This window comes from Plutella xylostella, chromosome 11 (genome assembly GCF_932276165.1).
Source record: "Plutella xylostella chromosome 11, ilPluXylo3.1, whole genome shotgun sequence".
NCBI lineage: Eukaryota > Metazoa > Arthropoda > Insecta > Lepidoptera > Plutellidae > Plutella > Plutella xylostella.
Window position 1 is genome coordinate 3,626,998 of NC_063991.1, and position 27,479 is coordinate 3,654,476.

General features: G+C 36.7%; 3 protein-coding genes across 9 annotated transcripts in view; 2 read left to right on the forward strand and 1 right to left on the reverse strand.

Annotated features, from left to right (window-relative positions):
* Positions 1-27,479, forward strand: part of LOC119693291 (zinc finger protein 1 homolog) — a 538,991-nt gene that overhangs the window by 102,711 nt on the left and 408,801 nt on the right. The gene's annotated exons all lie outside the window — the stretch shown is intronic.
* Positions 3,876-9,233, reverse strand: LOC105389491 (zinc finger protein 883). 4 transcript variants are annotated; one of them, XM_048623973.1, is made up of 4 exons: positions 9,178-9,233; positions 6,520-6,659; positions 5,423-5,816; positions 3,876-5,263 (listed from the first exon to the last, which is right to left on the reverse strand). In XM_048623973.1, exons 1-4 carry the CDS (start codon positions 9,201-9,203, stop codon positions 4,147-4,149), a joined length of 1,677 nt encoding a protein of 558 aa, XP_048479930.1. In that variant the 5' UTR covers positions 9,204-9,233; the 3' UTR covers positions 3,876-4,146. The 4 variants fall into 4 exon arrangements, with proteins under 4 accessions (XP_048479930.1, XP_048479931.1, XP_048479929.1 ...); XM_048623974.1 differs by having other exon boundaries at positions 6,520-6,656; positions 9,178-9,198; XM_048623972.1 differs by lacking the exon at positions 9,178-9,233 and adding an exon at positions 8,951-9,108.
* On the forward strand, positions 15,001-25,194 carry LOC125489132 (zinc finger protein 85-like). The gene is made up of 3 exons (XM_048623903.1): positions 15,001-15,159; positions 16,826-16,977; positions 22,622-25,194. Exons 2-3 carry the CDS (start codon positions 16,848-16,850, stop codon positions 24,829-24,831), a joined length of 2,340 nt encoding a protein of 779 aa, XP_048479860.1. The 5' UTR covers positions 15,001-15,159; positions 16,826-16,847; the 3' UTR covers positions 24,832-25,194.

Here is a 27,479-nt window from a genome sequence, read left to right on the forward strand (position 1 = left end):
GTGAGTGCTGGATGGAGGCACTGGAATGACACCGGATGTAGGTGTTAGTGCGTGCTGGATGGAGGCACTGGAATGACACCGGATGGAGGTGTGCATTCGTGATGAGTACTTGGGTAACCGGATGGAGGTTGACGGACAAGTGAGCAAGGACCATTAGTAATCAGATACTGATCCGTGTTTTTGTTTAGTACAGAATTAAAGATAGTGGATTAGCTTTCGAGTAGGTATTGATTTGTTTTGTCTGATACCACTAGATGGAAGTAGTAGTAGACTGACGCCGGATATAGGTTGTCTCGAGTCACTATCAGACGCCAGAGAGAGGTTGTCTTGGATGAGAGTATGATTAATGTAGTGGTGTATACATTCTTTGATTATTTTTAACGTTATTGCTGTTCCATCAATGGGATTAAGCTGTTTTGAAATTTTCCTTTTTGAAACGTGTAACTAATTGAACTTTGATATCCAATTTTGGGATTTAATGACTTTTTGTCTGATACTGTTCAAGTTAAAGCTTCATAGTTCATCAGTGTGATGAATGCAGAGTTCATGAGCCCACTGCTTTCTTCCCTGACTAGGTCAGGACTGGCCGAGTAAAATTCAGTTACTGCGGTTGGTTTTCTTTCTTTCCAGATAACTCACACGAGGACGTGTGAGATGTCATGATGGCCGTGTCGCAGCGTTGGCAGACAAACGCCGCATCGATGTTGATTTGAGCGTGTAAACGCGTCGTAATCGAATCAGAAACGTCAAGGGATTTTCCTTGGGTAAGGTCGATACAGCCCTGGCAACATTTTAAAAAGTAAGAGGTCACGTGACGTTTAAAAAGTGAAGGGGCCATGCCGCCATTCTGGATTCGGAGCTGGGACGAGTTGGACGTGACACGGGAAACAGTGTGCTGTATCGAACTTGCCGCGTTTCTAAAAGTAATCCGTCTGCATCATCGCGATCTTGCATTGTTACATTAAGTGTTGATTGTAATCTGAATAATCAAGATACGAACTATACGAAGAGCCTATTATTTCCGCCCGCCCGATGAATCCACCGCCAGACGAGATGCCCGGCGGACCCCCCTCCCCGTCATATATAATATATTAATATATAATATATAGTTAGGAAGTAAAATCACGACTCACGACCATTGTATCGAATTAATTTTAATTACTTTTTTTTATTCTTTAGCATGGTATCACTTGCTACTAAATTCAGGGATAGCAAACCTTTTTAATCGATTTCAAATACTTAAAAGATTCTCAATTCGGTAAGTACATAATAATATGTTCGGCTACATACCGATAGCTTGTAGTATGTAAGATTATTGGAACTGCACCATATTCACATATGACAATCCATTAAGCCTAATAAACAAATATGTTTTTTTTTATTGTATGTTTGTTAAAGTATGTGTATATGTTTGTTAGTATGTATGTTTGTCCACGAATATCTCAGAAACAATTGATCCGATTGTTACAATTCTTTTTTGGGGTTCCGTAAAAGGAAAAAAGTAACCCTTATTGTTGTCCGTCTGTCTGTCACCACCCTTTTTCTCAGAAACGGTTAAAGATATCAAGCTAATATTTCGTATAGATGTACATAATGATGAAATTAAAAGGAAAAATATCTCAGGTAAGTAGACTTGTACGGAACCCTCAGTGCGCGAGTCCAACTGGCACTTGGCCGGTTTCTTATTGTTGACCTTTCGCGTTGCGATCGTTTGTTGATTTTTATAAACGTTATGGAGCCACAACCTGGCCCTTCCCGGGAAGCAGCCCCATCTGACAGAGCACAAGAGTCAGACTTTCTCTCTCCCAGTAAGAAGCGTCCTCGTGGTTCTTTTGCGCCTAACGTAAAGACCCTCATTCTAAATATTTAAAAATATAATATAGAAAATTTACTGGATACAACTGATGTTCAGACTCGTATTGAAAAAAAGTACCCAGCCAAAAAAGGTTAGTGATCTCTGACATGTCAAAAATTGATAACTGTCAGAATTCCGTGGGATAAAAGATTAGAGATTAAATGTTGTATATTTTTAATAAACGTTATTATTTCAAAATACTGATGTTGTTTTCATATTATTTGTGGTACCTGTTGCTGTGCTAGTGCCGCGGTGGTACAGAGGGCCTTCGCAAGAGTGCGCCGCGCCGTCCTGTCCTCAGCAACTGTCCTGGCTTCTGTCCAGCTCAGCGCTTGCGCTCGCAGCTCGCCGTCAACTGTACGCCGCCATGTGTGCACCGACGACCGGGACACGGCGTCTGCGGCGGCTACTAGCTACTCATTCAAAGCTTGTTATTTATCTCATTACTCTCATGTAAATAAAAATAATAGTGTACAGTATTTTTAAAGTGTCTTATGAGTACCTCGACTAATCGTTTGTAGAGGTAGGTACCTCAACAATCAATAAGCATCTACTTGCGTAATAAAAGATGCACGTCCGTTACGACCGTCTACGAGACTGCGTCATCGCTGCGCGTCTATATTATGTTATATCTAAGCCCGTATCTGAAGTCAAAATTCATATTTTTTGCGAATTTTGAAATTCTTATTTCAGATTCGGGCTTAGATATGCCATGCTGCACATGCTGGTTTCGGCTTAGTGTACCCTTTTTGCAACACCCTGTTAATATTGATACCCTACCCCTACAACATGAAATAATGTAACTACAGTAGAACAAAGTAAATAACAGAATTGTTTTGCTAAAATGCGATTTATTGCAGTACTTTATTATAATCAAAATCAAAAATATAAAAAATCCAAATTATTTATTGACACCATGTACCACAAGTATGTATACAAGAAATGAACAGTAGGTAGGTAGTAGTGGAATAAATAATATATTGATATGTGGGTACATCTCACACACGGCCATCCGATACCAAGCTAGGTAGTGCCTGCAATATCGGACCGCTGATATATTTACACAAATAGATACGTCATATTATATTGTTGTAGTCCTATCCCCAGAGGTGCAGAGGGTCTCCACTGACGTCCGCCGCTGCCGCCTATCTTCGGCCTACTGTTAGCTTCTCTATAGCTAGTCCAGCGGCTCGCAGCTCTATTTCAACGCCTCGGCGCCACATTTAGACAGGGCGTCCGCGGGAGCGCTTGCCATGTGGTGGCCGCCGCTAGCCAGCTCCAAACATCAACTATCCTCATTGTCCACAGCACATGCTGAGCTGGTGCCTTTTTCACGCTCTATACAGCAACCTTTGTTTGTTTTGTTTGGTTAGATTGTTTTTATTGTACTTATAATTTTCTGTATTTTGCTGTTGTGTTGCATCATATTCTGTTTTGTTGCCAAATAGGTAAATGTTTATTTCTTTCTTCAGGCTGACCGCGGTATTTACTATCCTACTAGAATAGAATTATAATATAAGTATTTTTTATTTGCATGAATGTAGGTAAATAGCAAGATATTATAAGTACAGCTACATCCTACCCTTTGGGGGCGTACAAATATTGTAATATTTATATAACATTTATAGCAACAAATTGGATAGTGATAATCTTGACATTTTTCACGATTCCTATAATAATATTAAGAAAAAAAGTCAATTCATAAAATTATGTTCTTAGTGCATAAGTACATTATTGTTTGTTTTTTAGTTTGAAAGTATAAATATTTGTGTTCATACTGTGATCTCTGTTCTTAGTACTTAGAAAAACCTTTTATTTTAGTTAACCGCAAAATTGTTAATTTAAATACATTTTTTTATTTAAAGTTGTTAGGTATATAGAAAATTTACGAATGTTATAAAACAGTTATTAAAATTATAATTGTTACTTTACTTGTTAAATGTTACTTGTTTAAGCTGTTGCTGATGTTCCAGTTTAAATAAATAAATTATCACATCAGTATTTGCAAAAAAAAAACACATAGATTATAAAATGTCTTTACTACTAGAAGTTTTATAATTTATTTTTAAACTGAATCATATTATTCGTCTCTCTTATAACTTGCGGTAAGCGGTTAAAGATTTTTGTAGACATTCCAAATATACTATTATCGAAGAGAGCTGTCCTCCTCGAGAATGCACATAGTTTATGTTCGTTCGTGCGATTTGACGAATACTGCAACTTCATAAATGTACAAGCTTGGTAATGTCATCAGTTTAAGTTTTGTGAAATGTGGTTTGTACTATGTTTCCTCATGTTTCCCGGATCTCACTTTGTTGTCTGACTCCCTCAGAATCATATCGCTGTGCTGCGGTATGAAGTAACTTGTGTCTATTCAAAGCACTTCTTTGGTTAAACAGTTTTTTGCAAATGTCACATTGGAATGGCTTTTCGCCAGTGTGAATTAACTTGTGTCTTTTCAGTGTGGTGTAGTGTCTAAATGTTTTCTTGCATGTACCACACTCGAATGCCTTTTCACGAGTATGAAGTGACATGTGCGCTTTCAGGTAATTCTTTCGCATGAACTTTTTATTGCATGTTTCACATTCGAACCGCTTTTCGACACTATGAGTTAACATGTGAATTTTCAAATAACTTATGCGGTCGAAAGTTTTCTTGCAAGTTTCACACTCGAATGGTTTTTCTCCAATGTGAATTAACTTGTGTCGTTTTAAATCCAATACATATCTGAATGTTTTCTCGCAAGTTTCGCACTGGAATGAATTTTCTTCAGTGTGACGTAACTTGTGGCTCTTCAAATTACATCTATGACTAAATCTTTTCATACAAATGTCACACTCGAATGGCTTTTCGCCAGTGTGAACTAACTTGTGACTCTTCAAATGACTTATTTGGTTAAATGATTTCGGGCAAATTTCACATTGGAATGGCATTTCGCCACTGTGAACTAACTTGTGGCTCTTCAAATGACTTCTTCGGTAGAATGATTTCGTGCAAATGTCACACTGGAATGCCTTTTCGCCAGTGTGAACTAACTTGTGGCCCTTCAAATGATGTCTTCGGTAGAATGATTTCGTGCAAATGTCACACTGGAATGGCTTTTCGCCAGTGTGAAGTAACATGTGCTCTATGAAGCTACTTTTTTTGCTGAATGTTTTCTCGCAGGTGTCACACACAAATTTCTGTACACGTGGGTATATTATTTTTTTACGTATTACTGGAGAAGCCGTGGCTTTAGTTGAGGTAGTGGTCTCGGTGTGTGTGCTCGTGAAATGTTCACTATACGCTTCAGTGGTGGGGAACAACACTGCACACTGAGCGCAGTAACAGTTATTGTCCAATAGAGATGTATAACAGTCAGTAAGAATAATTTTAAGCTGCCAATACTGTTCAAATTCACAATACTGTTTACTTTGTGTCTGGTTGTCGTTTATATATTCAATATGTATCTATCTATGTATTTGTGTAGATATATCAGCTGTCCGACACCCATAACACAGGTTCTACCTAGCTTGGGGTCGGATGGCCGTGTGTGAGATGTCCCCACATATTTATTTATTTATTTATTTACTTATCTTGCTTCTACCTGCTTCAGAGTTTATTGCCGCTGCCAAACCGGAATTAGGCTTTAGTTTCTCTTCATTATTAATAACATAATTAGCTACTTTGTCTGACGCATCTACATGTATCTTGCCGAGTATACTTATGTTTCTGTAAAATGGCAACTCCTTTGATACGGCATTTTCTGATTCTTTCTTTATATCAGAGACTAAAATTTCAGATTCAGTCAAATTGTAGTTTTCAGCAGTTATAGTGTCATCCATGTCCGTAGATAACACGTCAGGTTTGACATCTGTGTCATGCGCGGGGCACACGGGAGGAGGACTCCCACTGTTCTCCTTCAAAGAGCAGTCCAGTTGGTATTCCTGTCTCATTGGAATTTCTGTCGTTGTTGTGGTTTCTGAAAGGTACAGGTTGGGTTTCAATGATTGATGAATACCTTTATGGTGAATGTGAAAGTGTTATCAAATAAAAAATAGAAAAGAGACTTGAAGTTGTAAGGATTTTAACAGTTTTAGGAACAGTGTTTTTCAGCTTTCTTACTGTATACATTGAGGCCTAAGATCGGAAAAGGTGTCAGTGCTTTGCTGCGGCCCTTTGCTAACAGCATGGATGATATTGATGGGAATTAGTAAGTTATAATGAAAACAAAGCAGATAATGAGGGCCAAATCTCTATGGCGCCATGACCTGCAAGAGCAGCCATTGATGAAATATGTACTGATGTGTAGTAGCCCATGACTACAGTATATCCTGGTGTAAACTTTATTATTATGAGGCTTGGGATAACGAAAATAAATAAGTGCTGAAAGATCAAGTCTTTGTACTCTACTAGATGTTTCCCTCAAAGTCCTCAAACTAAGTTTAATTTTTAAAAGAGGTTAGATTTTAAAAAATATTTTTCCCTCATTATCCCTGAATAAAAATAGATGTTTTTTAGTGAGTTGGCTGGTGGCTGGTTGGTTTGTGGCTGCAAAGTGGGTCAGATTTGGCTATTCTCTTTTATATGGAATGCCGTTTCTTAAATCGAGATTGGACACTTAATCTTGATTTAACACTTTGGTGCATTTCACCCTTAGTCAACAGAACTGGTAAGTATCATACCTTCACTGACATCAAAATCAATGATTTCCCGTTTGAGGATGACAAGATCTGGAAACACGCTCCTCAAGGCGGGGTCGTCCAACAGATCATGCTCCTCTATGTCTATGTCATCCTCCATCTTATACTGCTCTCCTGTACTACTGAAACACAAAATATATGCAGTCTTATAGAGCTTCCACTATGTTATTGTATTTTAAACGTTTCCTTATGTCTGGTAAGTAAAGATGGTTTGCCTTTGCAGTCGTCAAATATGTATGGAATTTCGAAAACCAATAATATAATGGACCGAGTATAAGTAGATTATAAAATGGTCTGACATGATGCACAAAGCCAACTAAGGTGAGTCGGGGCAAGCGCGCCTACGGGGTAAGAGCGCCCCCCCCTATTATCTCAAAAACTACTGATGTGGGACTCTTAACGACATCTTACATCCATGGAACAAATCAAATGAAGTTCCGGGTTTAAATCACAGATGGCTCTGCTTGCTCTAATTTGAGATAATGGACATTCTATTTTTAGTGTCATTTTAACATCAATTACGAGATGAGCACGTGTTACAAATCCATTAAAATCTCAGAAAATCATCAGTGTTTGGGGAAACTAATAAGGTGAGTGTATAATTTAAAAGATTTCCTTTAAATCCTTACTTGTATTTTTCTTTTTAGTAGCGAAATTAATAATTTTCTAGCCAATTATAAATCTTAACCTAAAAATTTTCGAGAGGGGTAAGTGCGCCTGAGTACTAGGACCAGCCATTTTTATATGGCGCATTTGCCCCAAGGCAGGGGTTACCAACCATAAGGTGGCCGATTATTTCCAAAATTGCCTTTGATATCTTTTTTTATTTATTTAGCCAAATTCATACTGGAGGCTTGGTAAGTGACTAGTATCACAACTCGAGAACACTTTATGCTAATTTTATAATATAAATTGGTAACCTGCCATAATTAATTAGGTAATTCATACCATTTTATGCCTGTTGATTAAAATACAATAATTAGTACAATATATGATTAATACAATACGAGTTACAATACTGATTACGGGTTACAATACTGATTACAGGTGTTTATATTGTCTTTTCTAAAACATATATAATTTGAATTAAGTAAGCGAAGACTGCTATTCGACTGAATATCTATTAAGTACTAGGTAATAAGAAAAAATGTTTAAGTTTTGTTAAATTTGTTTATGAAAATTTTGTACGTTTTGTTTTTATGCTAATAAATATAATTATAGCCTGAAATTAAAGTTTTTTTTCCTATTACTGTGATTTGTCATAATTTATGCCAGTATAAAATTTCATCTACACATACATTAAAGTTTTTATCAAAATTCAAAAAGCTACCCACCTATGATTGTTGAGAACCCCTGACTCGAAAGATATGGCGCACTTGCCCCGAATTTCATTTGATGGCCGTAACTTATTTTGTATTGCCATTTTCAAAAATAACCCAAAAGTATTGTGTTTTTTTGTTGACGTTCTTTCAAGTAAATTTGGTGTTTTTCTGCTAAGCATTACTTTTGGCGGTTTATTTTGTGTAGGCGCACTTGCCCCATTTTCAGAGGCAAGTGCGCCTATCTCCATGTTTTTAAAAAACTAGCATTATATCCTAAATTTATCAGTATATTCACTTAATCAACGTAACATTATTATCTCAAATAACCAAAGATTGTAAATTTTATAAATTTACATGTTTAGGTCAGTAAATAGAGAAGATATATTGAGTTGAATTCATCTATGAAAAAACTATGGCGCGCTTGCCCCGACTCACCTTAAATAAAGATAATGCAAGGAAGAAGAAGAAGTAGATTATTAATTACTTCAAATAAGTATATATCTACTATCTAGCATTTGTTATGATGCTGGCAGCAGAATCAAAGAGATTAAATTAAAATTGTTTATTGTACAAAAAACACAAGTTAAAACAATTCGCAAGGGCCCCTGTACTAGGTGGGAACCTGTATTACTGGGTGCCCCGCTTAATCCACCAAGACAATAATTTAATAAAATACAACTAATTTAACTAAGTAGGTACACATGATTAAATATATATACAAGTTAATATTAAAAGTACAGGACTAAAATTTGATTAATAACAATATAATACTAAAGTTATGATTAGGTAACAAATATACAAAACTAATGCACAACACAAACTATAGGTATAAATAGATGATGATTGAAGTAGGCAGCAAAAAGAAGGTGTTCAGTTTATAATATTTTCTGTTTCCTCATATGTTAAATTTATTAAGAACATAAAGAGATGTACCTAATAAGGGAAAACAGTGAAAACCTTACAATTGAGAAGAATTGCTTTCAGATATTTCAACAGATATTTAGGTCAATAGCAAATATAATATAGTTACCTAGTTCATTTAAATTTAGTGGCATTTTTTTGTGAAATTCATTCATAATGTACCTACTTACCTTGTATTTTTTATCAGATCCCTACTTATATAGTGCATTTTAAAACATGTGCAACGTCACCACATCAACTGAGCCTTCAGCCACTCACCACACTGCATTCTGTCGCATATTCACTCTTGTGTGTACGCAGCATACATGTCACTTAGCAAACAAATGGAGGAAAAAGCTAACCTCAACACCAACACTAGAAGTAAATAATTATGAAGGTTTTATAAAACTATTCTTACCCAATGGAAAGCGAAACTTTTTTCATATGGCTATCGGTGAAATTAGCATTTATAAGCTTTGAGGGTACTAATAGTTAAGATAATTTTTAGGTTTTTGACCAAAACACATCCAAATACAAATGACGAAATTCGAAGGACAAAGTCGTCAATGTCGTCATTGCCAATTGCCAAATACCGAAAGGGGAATTATAAAACGAGCGAACAAAAAAAAACTTTGCGACTGATGATGACATACTGTTTTAATAACTTGAGCGGTATGAATTTTAGTAAGCGAAAAATTAACTAAACTGACGACGAATATTGATTTATAATAAAATCCAAAACGAGCTTACAAAAAGTGGATTATGATAAATCAATTTCAGATATTAAAATTTTATCCGAGCGACTTAATTACTAAGTGAGCGACTGGAAATACAGAGAGGGCAACTTCAATATTAAGATAGATTCGATTTTTCTAAGTGAGGTTATACTTAGCGAACTACTAAAAAGTTCACTTTGAGCAAAGTTTTGTATGCTGCTTTATTAATGATTATTGGTTACTGATAATCTATTTGAGGGCTTATGTTTTTTTTTGATACTTACGCTTCTTTTTGCTTTACTTTGCAACGAAAATGCTACAGATTTAAACTATACTATAAGTTTAGTCATATAAGTTCTTTTGTTTTATTTGTTGTTTCCTTGTGTATTTTTGGTGTGTGGTGCTGGTCACCGAATAAATATTTTTTATCTTTTTTATCTTACCCTGACTACTGAGCCGATGGTCCCGGGTTCGATTGCCCGGCTGGGGCAGATATTTGTTTAAATACAGATATTTGTTCTCGGGTCTTGGATGTGCCCGTAAAATGGCAATAGGCCCGCCCCCTATTACATTGGGACTAACATAACGCTCTGGCGAAAAGTGGGTGCAGCAATGCACCTCTGCCTACCCCGCAAGGGAGTACATTATTACAAGGCGTGAGTGTATGTTTTTTATACTCTGCTCATTAGTGTATTTTTCAAAGTGGTTTTTGTATTCGAAACACTTCATTTAAGATAAAATGCCGCTCAGTATAAAAAATACATTTGCCAAATATTGAAAAAAATGCAGGACGTAACGTTGACACTCAAACAAATATTAGGTCAATCAAATATTATGAAGCTGCTCATTTTGTATTTTAAGTAACTCAAATTAATGTTTGTAAGTTGCTGTTCTGTTGATTTCTCGTCACTCGCAGTCAGTCGCTCACTTAGTAATTCTATAACCCAAATTAATTAATTTTGACACTTAGAACTGTAATTTACAGTCACTCGTTTTATTGCTACCTCAGATCAACTACAAATAGATTCGCAATCGCCGTGTGCACTATTCTCTTTCTCACTCAAACCATAGATGTTGCCGACAAAAAAATAAAACCTAAATATGGGGAAATTTAACTTATCATAATAACAAAAACAAAACTTGAGTATATCGTCGGTTGATAGGAAAAACACACTAAAGGCTAATTTTTCAATAGCCAGACAAAAGTTTTGCTAGGAAATAATTTTGATGCTGTTGCGTCTCAAATAGTCTCAATGTTTCTCAATGTTTGTATTACCCAGATAACATTTATCTGAATATTGAAAAATCTGCCTTATTGAGTTTTTCCTGTCAACCGACGATATAAGAAAAAAAACTTTACTCATACTTATTTGATTTCAATATAATTATTTAATATACACAAAACTGAGTGGATTGTATAATTCATTGTCTTCGTCCAATCGAAACAATCCTCTTCAAAATGTGCCTAACACAATTTTTGTATGTTTCCTTGGTTCCCAATTTGTGCGACCGGTAATGTCTATCCATTTTCTTGATATTTTTTTTTCTGTCGGAAACCTATGAAAGAGATAAATGGATGAGCATGAGCATTATAATCGTGGGCCAAATATGTGATGGGGTTTTTTTTAAAGGAAACACGTATTTCGTATCAATACAATAAACTTTATATTATACAGAAGAAATCACACATAGAAGAAAAAAACGAAACGAACGTTTCCTCACAATGAGAGGCACCTCATTTGAAAGAGGAGAATGACTTCTACAAAATACAATCTTCACAAAAACCGAATTCGTGCGCCCCATTTGTAAACCCAACCCGAGTCCGTTACAATTTCTAGTATTTTCTTTGCATACTATAATATTTGTGGGTAAAATAAATTTTCAATAACTTGCAACACCATGTGATTTGTTATGATATGGTACCTCGTAATTTTTACTTAAAACTGATACTAAAAGACCTTACAGTATTAAAATTAGTATCGTTTTATATTAAAATCGAGCCAATAGATAGTACTATGATGAATGTAAGCTTGTTAAACTTGATAGTATCTACTTACATGTGAAAATATATCTCATCCATCATTCCATCGTGTTTTCGTTCAATATGCTCTAAACAACCGAACAAAATCCACCCACCCATGTCACACACTCGTTAAGTGATGATAATAGTCTAATAAACTTAATAAACACCCACAAATCACTAGCAAATCGAAAATAAATAGCATTTAGAAAATTTTGTTGTAACTGTCAGCCTTTGTTTGGCACAGATTTTTCATTTGTTTCATTGTTTGGCACAGAGAACTGACGTAAACAGGCGCCACAGCAAAAAGGACAAAAAACATTTGCAGCTTAACGTTTCTTTCTTACGCTTAATGTAGCTAAGCGTCTCTTTTTCGCAATGTCAGAACTGTCACGATTATACCCCTGTGATTGCTACCCATACCGAAATATGACCGAAATACAAGCCAAGCTGTCATGTCATGTCATTGACATTTTGTTGTAAATGAAAGTACTCTGTGGTTGATGTATTAGTTTCACAGATTAAATATTTAATTTTTACCTCAACACCACCGCGCACCGCGCCGGACTGCTGCCTCACCCGAGGCCTCACACATGTTCCTTCTTGAGAGCTTCAACTTGCTGGTATTCTCGAGTGAAAGCAAGATAAAAAATTAAAAGTACCTATTTAAAAAAAAGGAACATTCATAACACCATTAAGACAGTATAGTGCGACAAACTTATCTGTTCCGGTGAGACCGAACTAAATTGATCCTAATCTCATAACTTACCAATGAATTATATATTCATATAGATTAAATGCCCAGGTTTATTAAAACCGCAAGGGTGAATTACCACTACAGGCAACCTTAAAATCTTACCAAATCAAGAAATATTAGACATTTACGTAAGCTCTCACCGGAACAGATAAGTTTGTGGCACTATAATTCATTCGTTCGGTTCTTCTGTTTAGCTATGAAATGCGACATGACAGCGCTTCTATAGGTACCAGCAAACTAAACAACAAAAACTCTTTACAAATAACTATTAAGTACGGCTGAGCTATTATAACCTATCATGCAATGTTTTCTATCTAAAACTTGGTATTGGAATTTCTTTATGTTCAAGATATTATTATGGGATTTTTATTTAAACAAACGATTAATTGGAATATTAAGCTCTAAAACTAATTAACAACCTAAAAAAATCTAAAAGAGAAGCTATATATTATTATTTATTATAAAACTGTCTATCTTAATAAATAATACTTAAATATTTTCTAGTTCACCGCCGTCGTTTGGCGGTAGGTATTATTAAATTCTTTATTGCACAAAGTAAATTCGTACAAAGGTGAACTTAATGCTAGCAGCATTTTCTACCAGTAGCATAGTAGTACCAGATAGAGCTGAGAATCTTCGATACCGCGGTTATTTCATACAGTCCTGCGCGGCTATTTTCTATCTCGTTTTAAACTCTCTTCACCGTGATCTTACTGTCAAAAAGCAAATTTTGATACTATTCATATTATGTATGTTCGGTTGGGGTCGAATAATGACGTCATAGTTGGTATGGGCTTCAATACCCACCGGTCGCCATCTTGTTAAAATTTTGTATGCGAATATTTTATAGAAACCCGAGAAGTTAAATTTTGTATTTACACTGTTAGATAAATATATGAATAATACCGGTAGGTGGATAGATGCATAATAAGTATGCTCAACAACTCCCTTTCAGTGTAGTAATAAATAAATATCTAAATTGTAATAAATTTGTAAATGTTTGTGTCTTTATTTAATAGGATTGTGTTATAATATGTATAAAATATTATATTATATGTGGATTTAATATAAAGACTAATTAAGTATATAATTTATTTGTAACAGTTATCAGTTAGCTATTTTGAATACTTACTTATAACTATACTTATAACTATATGTTTTCCCCATCCATGTAGGGTAACGTAACGTACCTTGGGACGCTTTTACCTCGGGACATTGATTGTATTTTAAAAACCGGCTAAATAAACACATTAAAATTCTACCCTAGGCATAGTATTTTACTCGCTTGGCAAAACTAGTGAGTCTCGTGATCATACCAGCATCGAGTGTGTGGTGAAGACAATATAAAGATTTTTGGAGTCAAAAGTAGCTTTTGTATAGTTTTTTGTGTTGCTTTATGTCATTGAGGCATGCTCAAAATAAAGACATGGATGTCACGTATAACTTTTCAGTTATTTAATTTTATGACATGGTAATTATCTGAAAGATTCCTAAATAAAAAATAAAGATATTTAAATTTTGGTTAAATATTGGTTTTTTGTACCTTGGGACACGATTAAATTTGTACCTTGGGACACTGTTTCCTATGGCTTTGTACTATGGAAAATGCAAACATCTAAATAACGCCTTATATCTCTGTTTTTATTAGTGCCAGAGTGAAACTAGACAGAAGAGAGATGCAGTAAATCAATAAGAACAGAGATATAAGGCGTTATTTAGAAGTTTGCATTTTCCATAGTACAAAGCTATAGGAAACAGTGTCCCAAGGTACAAACGTGTAACGTACCTTGGGTCAAAACAAGCATTTTTACTTTTATCTTAATTTAATAAAATCTGGCCACACTAAAGCTTTAGCACAAATACTAGTGATAATAGATTATATATCCTACCGAATAAAGAAAATTTCACATTAATATCTTAATTGTACGCTGTGATAGCTTCATTCAAAGTTGGGGTAGTCGAAAATGTCCCTAGGTACGTTACCCTAACTACTACTATAACTGAGTAATTTAACATAATTTTTTCCTTTAAAAATATGTTTGTTTGCTTGCTATCTTGTAGTTAAGATCACTTATTTTTCGTAGAAACCTGTTATTGGCCTTATTTAAGAATACCTACTTACTAATTAAGACTATACCTATTTTGTGAAACGCTGTTGGTTTTTCTAAACAATAAATAAATAAAAAGGTGGAAAAAGGCGGTCACAGAATAGTGGCCTAGAGACGGAACAAAAACAGTTTGAATCCTTTCTGACAAATAAAATTTGACTTGTTTTATCAAAAACTTATATTCTCTGAAACAACTCAGACAGTTTGAGTCCTTCCTGCTTAAAACAAATTGACTTCTTTCAATGAATAAGCATTTCGCTAAAACGACCCAGGCGGTTTGAGTCCTTTCTGCTAAATACAAATTGTCTTTTTTCAATGAATAAGTATTTCTCTAAAACGACTCAGAGCGTTTCAGACCTTTATGCAAAACTATTTTTTTCATGAATTAATAGGAAATGGGTTTCTCTGAAAGAAGTATGTTGTAGTCGGTTTTTTATTGTGTTTGTTTTCTTGGTAGGTAGACCCTACATTAAATAGCATGTTCTAGTATATAACTCAATTTTGACCAAGTCCTTTCTGCGTAACAACGTCCACTTGTCCTTTTGAGCCACTGTGAAATAGAAACATTCAACCACAGAGTACTTTCAAACAAAATGTCAATGTTCAATGTCAATGACATGACAGCTAGGCTTGCATCACGTAGTGTTATTTTTCTATGGCTTGCATTTGGGTCATTTTGCGTATTTGGATGTGTTTTGGTCAAAAACCGAAAAATATTCTTAACTATTAGCACCCTCAAAGCTAATAAATGCTAATTTCACCGATAGTCTGCTGAATAAAGTGTTTCGCACTGCATTGGGTAAGAATAGTTTTATAAAACCTTCGTACTTCTGGTGTTGAGGTTAGCTTTTCCTCCATTTGTTTGCTAAACCTATGTAGCATAGGTATGTCTCGTCTTTATTGGACATAGGTCCCAAAACGCCCATTGTCATTTATGCTACACACAAGAGTGAATATGTGGCAGAATGTAGAGTTGTCGGTGGTTGTTGGCTCAGTGGAAGTGAGAGAGCCTGCAGAGGTCTTTAACCCGCCAGTGGTGACGTATATGTCTGTGAGACCGGGTGGTTCGAAAAAGTCGAATAACTTTCTCACTAGCCATCGATTTTTGTTGTGATTTCGGGTAGCTGCCTCATTTTCCATCCCCCATCGTCAGTCCACCCCGCGACGGTGACTCGTGCGCAGGTTTCGGAGTTTTGGCGCCAACCCGGTGCGTGAGACCGGGGTCACCGATTATGTAAGTCAAATTTAAAGATGTTTTTTAAATTTTTTATAATTTTTTTTTATTTTTCTTGACTGTATTTTTGTTTTGTGATTGTAAATTTCATGATTGAACTATTTTTAATAGATAGTTGTAGGTATTTATACAAATATAAGTACTTAATAGATTTCAATAAGTTTTTACAGTAATATCAGCTAGTTTCAGCATGTCCTTGAAAATGACGACGGACATAGCTGGACCTTCAAAAAATTGTCAATGTTATGAATGTGGATAGCGAAAATAACAGAAAAATTTAATATATTTGTCACAAAGTGTTAGAAATATATGTGTTACGACCATGTAAGTGCCGTCTTGCAGAGACTGTTTGGCTGTGGAGAAACAATGACTTTTAGTGTATTATTATTATTATTTTTTTGGTAGAAGTATACAAATTTTTGTTTTTTCTTATGAAGTTCGTAGTGTTATAAAACTATAAAAGGTGGACTTAGTTATCAAAAATTGCGTCATTGTTATATTTTTTTAATTTTTAAGATGATAGGTGAAAAATTATGTAAATATTAAGTGTTCTAAGTACCATGGTAAAAGGACTAATAAACGAGCCGTGATTTATGATAATGCTTTGTTTTATTGTCAAACAAATACTTATCTTTAAAATTAAACTAATTTTAAGTAGCATGTGTAGTTAATTAAGTAAAAAAAATAAGTTTGAAAATCCCGGTGCGTGAGACCGGCGTCACCAACGATGTAAGTCAAATTCACGTCACCACTGGCGGGTTAATTAGCAGGTGGTAGGTGGTGAGGGCCTTCCTCAACAAATGCTATAAAAGCGTTTGTTTGTGGCCTCTTTTTTAAAACTATGAGTAGGTTCTTATCTTTTTAGCTCTAGAATCTAGATCTACTGGTACTTATAGTAAAAGTCTATTATTTTTTTCTAAAATTTTATATATTTTTAACCATTCTTGTGCCTTATGACGACTGGAATGAAATGATTTTAAATACTTACCATTATTTTCCACCTTTTTCTGAAATAAATAATAGGTATTATAAGTACTAGGTATGTAGATACCTACTTACCTACTAAAATAATTTTCAATGTAGGTACTTACTGTCATATGCAGTAGCATCCTACATCCTCACACTTTTGTATGAGTGGCTGGTTCTGCTTCCAGTCAACTTGATGTCATTTGTATATGAAGTAAGTACAAAATAAATGCAAATTTGAGTATAATTATGTCTCTTGTTTTAGTTGTACAAAACCACACTATAAGATGGAGGATGGCATGGACATAGAGGAACATGATCTGTTGAACAACCCTACTGTGAGGAGCGTGTTTCCAGATCTTGCCGTTCTCAAACAAGAAATTATTGATTTTGATACAAGTGAAAGTGTAGCACCAGGTTTGTAATTTGAATGCTCTGTTAAGGTTATATTATACAACTCTGTGCAAAAAGTATAGGGAAAAGATCAATAAAACACAAAATCTTTGTTATTCATCCTATTTTATCAACCTCAAAGTATGCTACTTCAGAAACGATACACATATGCCAACTAGGGCATGCAATACCGCAATACCGGTATTGCGTAATACGGGGAACCCGGACAAAATCCACGCTTTTTTCAATACCGGTATTGAATGTTAATACCGGTATTGAAGTTATACCGGAATTGGACATTTTTGAGGCTATAAATCAAGCGATATAGTTAGCCTTGTGCTCCTATATACTATGAAAGTGCACTTGTTTTCACCCGTTACATGCGGTTTTTGGCCTTTGGAAACCTACTTGTTGTCCATGCGTTCTAAAATTTTAACTCTAATACTCAATTCTCGTAAAAAAATATGACATAATACAGAATTTGATGGCTTTTTCTTGTTGTATTTTGCCCTTTACGACCTTTAAACAAAATATATGCCATTTATAACAAGGAAGTCTAATACCGGGATCCTGCATACCATGATGATGATGGGATGATGCAATACCGGTAATATTTTCAATACCGGTATTGAGTTCGGGTACTAGAACTCAATACCGGTATTGAAAATATTACCAGTATTGCATACCCTAATGCTAACAAATAATCTAATCGTCAAAACATTTTTTTAACAATGTTTCCGGGATGAGTTTAGTAACTACTTACAGCGAATCAGCTTATAAAAAAATGATTTGATGATTGGATAATTCTTTGGATTATTTGTATCGTTTCTAAAGGAACATACTTCATGTTTTTTAGGTAGGCCTAGACCTAACACCCCACGCAGTTTGTCGTACTTACTACTTACTGGATACAATGAAGGAGCTAGTGATTCAACCAAAAAGGAGATTCAACCAGATGCCTGCGACATATCTATCTATGTATTTGTGTAAATGTATCAGCTGTCCGATAGCCATATTACAGGCTCTGTCTAGTTTGGGGTCCGATGGCTGTTTGTGAGATGTCCCCACATATTATCCTTACTACTCGTAATATCCTTACTAATATTATAAATGCGAAAGTAACTGTCTGTCTGTCTGTTACTCTTTCACGCCAAAACTACTGAACGGATTTGAATCAAATTTGGTATACATACGGTCTAGACCCTAAGAAAAAACATAGGCTACTTTTTATCCCGGAATTCCCACGGGAAAACTATTTGGGGCGAAGCGAAGCGCGTGGGAAGAACTAGTTAAGTATAAATTATTATCTTCCATCATCATTCATGCATTCATTATTACTTTTCTTAAAAAAAACATTTATAGACTTTGTCATTAATACTACTGTCAAATAAACCCTACCCACGCCTGGCAAAATTTATTAAGTATTTATTTATTATACAGATACATTGTAATATATCAGGTATACAAAAACCCAAATCGTTACTATAATTTGATATTTATTAATGTATTACTAGCTGACCCGGCGAACTTTATACCGCATCTTACCCTATCCTACCCTACCCTACACTACCCTACACTACCCTACACTAGCCTACACTACACTACCCTACACTACCCTACACTACCCTACACTACCCTACACCACCCTACACCACCCTACACTACCCTACACTACCCTACACTACCCTACACTACCCTACACTACCCTACACTACCCTACACTACCCTACACTACCCTACACTACCCTACACTACCCTACACTACCCTACACTACACTACCTTTCTTACCTTTTAAACCTTCCCTGGACTTCCACAAATATTTCAAGACCAAAATTATCCAAATCGGTTCAGCCGTTCTCGAGTTTTAGCGAGACTAACGAACAGCAATTCATTTTTATTATATAGATTTACTAAAACCATAACTATGCTACTCTTACAGCTAAACCAATACAGTAGTGTAGATAACTTATATTTAAATATGGCACTCACTTTCATACTTCTCTCTAACATTCCCCTGCATACATTCATCTGAGAACAAAATTGCATGAAAAGTCACACTAACCGTAATCTGGCTAATATTTTCACACAGACCGACTTTAGCGTTGCTCAATACCAATAACAAGAAGAATGTTTATCCTTTCTTCATTCATGTCACACCCTAAGCACATTTATATCGACTGTAGCAATTAACAATGTCGTAACTGACTTTTGGCCATTTTTCAGATTATTGCACTAGAAGGTCATTATATCAATAAGGAAGGTGTTAGGAAAGTTTCAGCTCTTAATTATGAGTATTTCCCGATTTTTCTTGTGGAAAAAAGTCGGATCTGTTCATGGCGACCGTTTAACACTGTCGGTAAGTATTTTGCTACACTGTTCCCGGGGCGGGCGAGCGGGGCGGCCGGTCGTATCTACCACTTCCCGCCATGTTTGCGGGATGAGCCCAAGTTGCGTGATACAATTTTATTATGTGGTCTTTATGACCAATTAATTTATGAAAATAATGAAACTATAATGTCTTGCTCTAAATAATGACAGACTTAGTGTATCAAGGAACGGGTAAAGATCTCAAGACAATGTATGACAGAAATTGAAGACTTGTGTACAAACATGTTCCATTAAAACGGATGCAATTAAACAAATATATGTTATTTTAGCATCTCACATTAACATGCTTGCTTAATACAATGTATTTTTTTTAACAATTAATATTTTATTAAAATTTTCGTATGGAAGTTGTATAAACAGTACTGAACAGGTAACATTGTAGCAAACGGCACATCCAACAGTATTAACTGCGCATCATTTTAATTTTGAGTCGGATGTACCACATCCCACATTGTTACTTGCTTGCGTTTCACGTACTACTGTTGTATATGGTATTACCGACTTTATTATTTGTTCTTCTTTCCCTTGTGATTGTTGGATATGGAAGAACCAACCTTGTTATTTGTACATAATGTTAAACTATTGAGTTGGATGTGGTACACTGTACCATTATTTTCTGTAAACGTTGTAAAATCTCGACCGGCTCTCTATAAAAGTTAGAGCCCAGCCTCACTAGAACCTCATTGACCGCGTTACCAGCAACGTGTCCAAGCTTTAAGTATTGAAATGTATGGTACCTAACTCACTTGGCGACGGTGTGGCATCGTCGCTAATACCATACATTTCCATAGACTGCTTGGATACGTAGTTGCTGATGTGACCATGGCCTAGTAAGAAAGGCCTCTTACTGTAAATTTACTAAGGGCAGATTTTTCAAAAACAGTTAAAAGCTCTGATATCTACAAAAATATTTTACTTTAATTTAACACTCACATCTTTCGAAATCCCATACATAATATTCCAGAGTAGGTAATTCTGTATGGTAAACTGAAAAAAATGATAATTTGCGTAGGTGTGTCCCTTAGACTTTTTTAGTTCGACTGAAGGACCACGTGGTTCATAATTTCAGGAGCATTGCTTTTACATTCTGTATGTTTATAGGTACCGATATTTTATTATTTTATTTGTTGTTTTTCGGATAACAACCGTCAATAAAATTCCTAATGGATTTGAAGATGAACTAGTGCAGTCACGTGCACTGTAAGCTGCAGATTTCTCAGCCTCTTACTGTACAGCTGCAATATATGCTAGATCTTTAGTGATAACAATAATAAATGACATCAGCTTAGGGAACAACACTCTCATGAACATCCAAACGAGCTTTTTGAGACACTTTCTTACTCCTCATAGTCCTCATTACAGAGTTCCAGGCTCCAATAAATTTATCTGATTTCCCACTTTCACTTTCAATATCCCCCTTACATCTCTCGTTAACAGGCTACCCAAACAATACAAACTCATTCTCTTGCTGTGCTCTTTAATTCTCTATCGTGATCTTACACTCAGTCACTGTTTCATCTCTTTCAAACATCATTACTTTTGCCTTTCATTCCCTTCATTTTTAAACAACATACCGGAAAGTTACTTATTTTTGCAGCTGTTCTACCGACGATGATAGCAAGACTTAATTGTCAGCATACAGCGTGCACTTAAGAAGTAACTTTTCGATTCGCAATCCTCTTTATCATCTTTTATATCCCTAACATAACTTTCTTTAAATAGATTAAACAGCCAAGGCGAAGCACACATTAAGCAGGGCTTAACACCCCTGTGGATGCTAAACCAGTCAGTGAAGGCTATATTTATCCTAACGCAAGTCAAAGTTCCTAAAGCGATCCCAGTGGTCGCGTCAATTGGCTGTCCACTCCATAAACGGACATTGTGTCCCACAAAATCATTCCTCCTTACTATAAAAGCCTTCCCTACATCTAAGACATTTCGTAGTGATAAGATCGTAATCCACAAATCCCATTCCCTTTCTTCAAATACCATGCCCACACATCCAAGATTTTTTATTCTCTGTCTCCCTATCTACCCTTTTAATCAATATTTTTGCATACAGAATCAACGATACTCAAGAAGCTGATGCCACGGTAAATGTTGCGGACCTGGAGACAGACTTTGTCTTTATGCAAAGGAACTATGACCGCTCCGCTCCAGTTACCTGGCACTGTACCGCAACACCAACACTCAATGAGGAGTTGGTAAATCTCAGTTGCAGCCTCTCCCAATGAGCGCCACAAGATTCGGTCCTCCAACCACTACCGGCTACCCGCCTACGGTCCAGCGGGCAGGAGGGCGTCCCACCCTGCGTCTGCCTGTTCGTGGTCTCCACTCGAGAACTCGTCTACCCCAACTGTTATCGATTCTTCGGCAGATATGACCAGCCCACTGCCACTTAGCTTGCATATTTTGACAGCTATGTCGTTAATCGTAGTCCTCTGACGGATAACCTGATTTCTGATACGACCTATCAAAGAACCCCCAAGCATTGCTCTCTCCATAGCACGCTGAGCGACTTGAAATCGGTGGACCAGTCCTACCGTCAGTGTCCAGGTCTCTGCACCATACGTCCTCACTGGCAGGACGCACTGGCTGAACACTTTTGTCTTCAGGCTCTGAGGAATGGCCGAGGAGAATATGTGACAAAGTTTCCCGAATTTCCCGTTCTTCGCATGCCTTAAGAAACTGCGACATTCAGTTTTGTGTCGAGAACTATAAGCAGATTATCGTTGCATTATTATAATTGATAACTAAAATTTATCTTAGAAAATAGAAACAAAATAATGGAAAACTACAATGTTCATAGAAAAATTGATTCAGGAAAGCATCAATCCGACATCGCAAAGAATATAAAGTCCACTTAAAATAGCAGGATTTCCCACTTCCGACAAAATCTAGAGTACTAAGTGCAGTGAACATTGTTGAATCTCCCACTACCAACAAAATTTACAATACTAAGTCCAGTTAACATTGTTGGATCTAACTCTTCCGACAAAGTTAATCTGGGATTTGACGGTTAATAATGTCACATGTGCCTTTTTTCACCTTTCCTATCAAAAATACTAACTTTTTATCTTACTACCTTGTGGCACATTTAAAACTAAGTCACCATGCCGAATTTGGTTAAGATAGATAGAGTAATGTAAATTTTAGAACTATTTTAGTCATATTTAAAACTTAAAACGGTTCTACTGAAAAGTAGCGATTTTTCACTTACGACAATGTTAAATGCTGCAGTCGATATCTATCCCAATTAAACATTATTGTACCTTACAGAAACATTTACAACGTCGCCGGAAGTATCAAAGATAAATGAAAACAAAAATCAACTACACAATTTACCGGTCTACAGTGGGGATCACCCTACGGAGTGCTCCACTCAAGACCTGGATGTGAAACCTGACCACCTGTGTACTGACATGGATGGCACAATAACTGTCAAGGGCAACAGTTTGACAGAATTTGATGAAGTTGAAACTGAAATCAAGAAGGAATCAGAGAATGTTGTACCAAATGAATTGCCATTTTACAGAAACAGAATTATACTCGGCAAGATACAAGTAGATGAGTCTGACGAAGAACGAGAAATTGATGCACCAGCTGACTGTAATAATGTTGTAAACAACAAAACAAACAATGATCAAGATTTGGCAGTGTCAATATACACTGATGAAAATAGAAGCATGAGGATAACTAAACAGAATTATGAAAAAATTGAAAAATGTTTGCGAGCGAAAATTATTTTAACAAACTGTTATACAACTCTATTGAACAACAACTGTTACTGTGCTCAGTGTGCAGTGTTGTTCCCCACCACTGAAGCGTGTAGTGAACATTACACAAGCACACACACCGAGACCACTAACTCAACTAAAGCCTCGGCTCCTCTTGTGAAACGTAAACAAATCATATACCCACGTGAGAAAGCATTTGTGTGTGACACCTGCACGAAAACATTCAGCAAAAAAACCAGCTTGATAAAGCACATTTTAATTCACACTGGCGAAAAGCCATTCGAGAGTGACATTTGCAAGAAAATATCGAGGCATCGGTCTGCAATGAAAAGACACAAGTTACTTCACACTGGGGAAAAGCCCATCCAGTGTGACATTTGCGCGAAAACATTTAAATTTCGAAGTTATTTGGAGCGACACAAGTTAATACACACTGGGAAAAAGCCATTCCAGTGTGACATTTGCACGAAATCATTTAACCAAATATACAATTTGAAGACCCACAAGTTAAATCACACGGGCGAAAAGCCATTCGAGTGTGACATTTGCATGAAAACATTTAAACGAAGAAGTCATTTGAAGAGCCACAGCTTACGACACACTGAAGAAAAACCATTCCATTGTGAAACTTGCAAGAAAACATTCAAATATGTATTGTCTTTAAAACTACACAAATTAACTCACAATGGCGAAAAGCCTTTTAAGTGTGAAAATTGCACGAAAACATTTAACGAAAAAAGTAAATTAAAGAGACACAAGTTACTTCACACTGGGGAAAAGCCCTTCCAGTGTGACATTTGTACGAAAACCTTTAGAGGAAGAAGTCATTTGACAAGCCACAAGTTAATTCACACTGGAGAAAAACCATTCGAGTGTGACATTTGCATGAAAACATTTAAACGAAGATGTCATTTGAAGAGCCACAGCTTACGTCACACTGAAGAAAAGTGTGAAATTTGCACGAAAACATTTAACGAAAAAAGTGAATTAAAGAGACACAAGTTACTTCACACTGGGGTAAAGCCCTTCCAGTGTGACATTTGTACGAAAACATTTAGACGAAGAAGTCATTTGAAGTGCCACAAGTTAATTCACACTGGAGAAAAACCATTTCAGTGTGAAACTTGCAAGAAAACATTCAAATATGTATCGTCTTTAAAACTACACAAATTAACTCACACTGGTGAAAAGCCATTCCAGTGTGACATTTGCTCTAAAACATTTTATCGAAGATGTCATTTGAAGAGCCACAAGTTAATTCACACTGGAGAAAAACCATTTCAGTGTGAAACTTGCAAGAAAACATTCAGATATATATCGGCTTTACAACAACACAAATTAATTCACGCTGGGGAAAAGCCCTTTCAGTGTGACATTTGCAAGAAATCCTTCAATCACAGAAGTGCTATAAAAAGGCACAAGTTAATCCACACTGGCGAAAAGGCATTCCAGTGTGACATTTGCTCTAAAACATTTTACCGTAGACATAGTCTTAAGACGCACATGTTAAATCACACTGAAGACAAACCTTTCCAGTGTGAAACATGCAAGAATTTTTTTAAATATTTATCGTCTTTAAAACTGCACAAGTTAATTCACACTGGCGAAAAGTCATTCCAGTGTGACATTTGCATGAAAAAATTTTGCCGTAAAGGTAGTCTTAAGAGGCACATCATGTTACTTCACACTGCAACACAGGCATATGATTCTGAAGAAATGTGTCGGAAAAAATTTGAGATCCGGAAAACATGAGGAAACATAGTACATGACACGGCGTGAAACAGCGGGATGTCAGTGAGTGTCAGTGGGGCGCGCTGCGGGCGAGGGCTCGGCCTCCGCCTGTCCCCTCACTGCAGGCAGCGCCGGCGATGCACAGGCCGCGTTGTCGACACGCTCTCCTACACCCACATACAAGCGACTCCACCTACACTAACCACCTCAGTTGCAATTCTGACATCGGCGCGGACGGTCGCTTTCTAGCGGCGCCGTCTGTAGCCGTCACGTGTGACTCACTACTGAGTGACCCGGCTGCTCAAGGACAGCGTCCTGTTGTACACCGAGATGCCTGAAATCCCGGCTCAATTGTAAGCCTTGGAACATTTTAAAATGATATGAAATCGGTAGAAAACAACTATTTGGTTCTATATTTTTAATAAACATTATTATATCAAAATACTGATGTTTTTTGTTAAAGATAATTACCTATAATTCATTTTTGTTGTACCTGTTGCTGAGCTCTTACCGCAGTGGTACAGAGGGCCTTCGCAAGAGTGCGCCGCGCCGTCCTGTCCTCAGCAACTGTCCTGGCTTCTGTCCAGCTCAGCGCTTGCGCTCGCAGCTCGCCGTCAACTGTACGCCGCCATGTGTGCACCGACGACCGGGACACGGCGTCTGCGGCGGCTACTAGCTACTCATTCAAAGCTTGTTTTGTCATTACTCTTATGTGAATAAAATATTGGACAGTAACCACCTATATAATTTTAAAGACTACAATATACTTCACCTCAATAATCAATAAATACCTACGTTAGAGAGTTTATTTGTAGTAGTGTTATAGAATGCGATCAAATTTTTTGGCGTTTTAAGAACAACGTAGTTTCTTGCTGCCCTTGGGTCCCCCGCACCCCGGCAACTTAACTGAGGGCTAGGTGTGTTTTTCATAACTGATTGAGCAGTGAAAATCGACATTTGTACGGTGCGGAGCTAGTGCAGCACGTATACCGCTAGGTGGCGACTCTCTCGCGCTACACAAATTCGCGTTTACTCACCGCTATTCTAACGGAGTAAAAACTCGCACTCCCCATGCGGGTCAGCATGGAGACGGGGAGTTGAGCGCAACGTCTAGTGTATTGTTCCTCTGTGGCAATGTGTCTGACTATGCGGGGCTGCGGGGGACGCGGGGTCCTCACTAACTCTAGTAGAAGAGTAGTAACTAGTTATGACGTTTCAATATCACTCAACTTTAGGCAGGCTTCATGCAGGATTAGGTATGATCTAGGTATAAAAGTACTTTTATGGAGTGAGAGAGTGAGGTGAGTCAAAGGCCGCTCCTCTGTCAAGCTATGAAATGCTACATGACAGCGCTGCTATAGGTAAGTAACTACCAGCAAACTAAACAAAACTTGTAGTACAAGAAGGCGGAATATTGTCTATCATGCAATGTTTTCTATCTTAAACTTCGCGTTGAAATTTCTATATATTTCAGTTAGCTGATAAACTTCGATACCGCGGTTATTTCATACAGTCCTGTTAAGTCCTGTACCGGTATTGAGTTCACAGCGCCATCTATTGTTTGTCATCAAAACTAGTCTATGATATCTACTTTGCTATTGCTGTCTTTCCTATTTAAAATTTACTTATAATTTTTTATCTTGCTTTTACTCGAGAATACCTGCAAGTAAGAGCTCTCAAGAAGGAACATGTGAGGCCTCGGCTGTGGCGGCGGTGGTGTTGATGTAAAAATGAAATACTTAATCTGTGAAATTAAAACAAAAACCACAGAGTACTTTCATTTACAAACAAAATGTCAATGATGTTGTCAATGACATGACAGCTTGGCTTGTATTTCGGTATTTGGATGTGCTTTTGTCAAAAACCTAAAAATATTCTTAGCTATTCGCACCCTTAAAGCTAATAAATGATAATTTCACCGATAGTCTGCTGAATAAAGTGTTTAGCACTGCATTGGGTAAGAATAGTTTTATAAAACCTTCATACTTACTTCTGGTCTTGAGGTTAGCTTTTCCTCCATTTGTTTGCTAAATCTATGCTACATACAAGAGTGAATATGTGGCAGAATGTAGAGTTATCGGTGGCTGTAGGCTCAGTGGAAGTGAGAGAGCCTGCAGAGGTCTTTAATTAACTGGTGGTAGGGGGTGAGGGCGGCCTTCCTCTTCAAATGCTAAGTATATGAGTGTTCGTTGGGCCTCCTTTTCAAAAAGTCTATATTGTTTTAGCTCTATATCTGGTCCATTGGATTTTTGTAAAATTATGAACGATAAATCATTCTTGCATGTTATGAAAACTGGTAGAAAATGGTTCTGAATACTTTCTGATTTTCCCACCTTTTGTACAGTCATAAATGTATTTCTGCAATAAAGGATTATATTGATGCTGTTTCTAAAGGCACAAATTTTAATTTTAGGCTGTCATAACCTTATATACATTCTTTGTTTATAATCAGGCTGTATGCGTGTTAGTGAGTGGACTGATGGTCGGAAGCAGAAGAGTGGAGACCACGTACCGGCATACGCAGCGTTGGGCGGCCCCACGCGAGATGGACAGACGATATAGTCAAGTCCGCGGGGAAGCACTGGATGCGGGCCCCCTCCGATCGGACTTGGTGGAAATCATTGGGGGAGGCCTATGTTCAGCAGTGGACGTCCTATGGCTGAGATGAT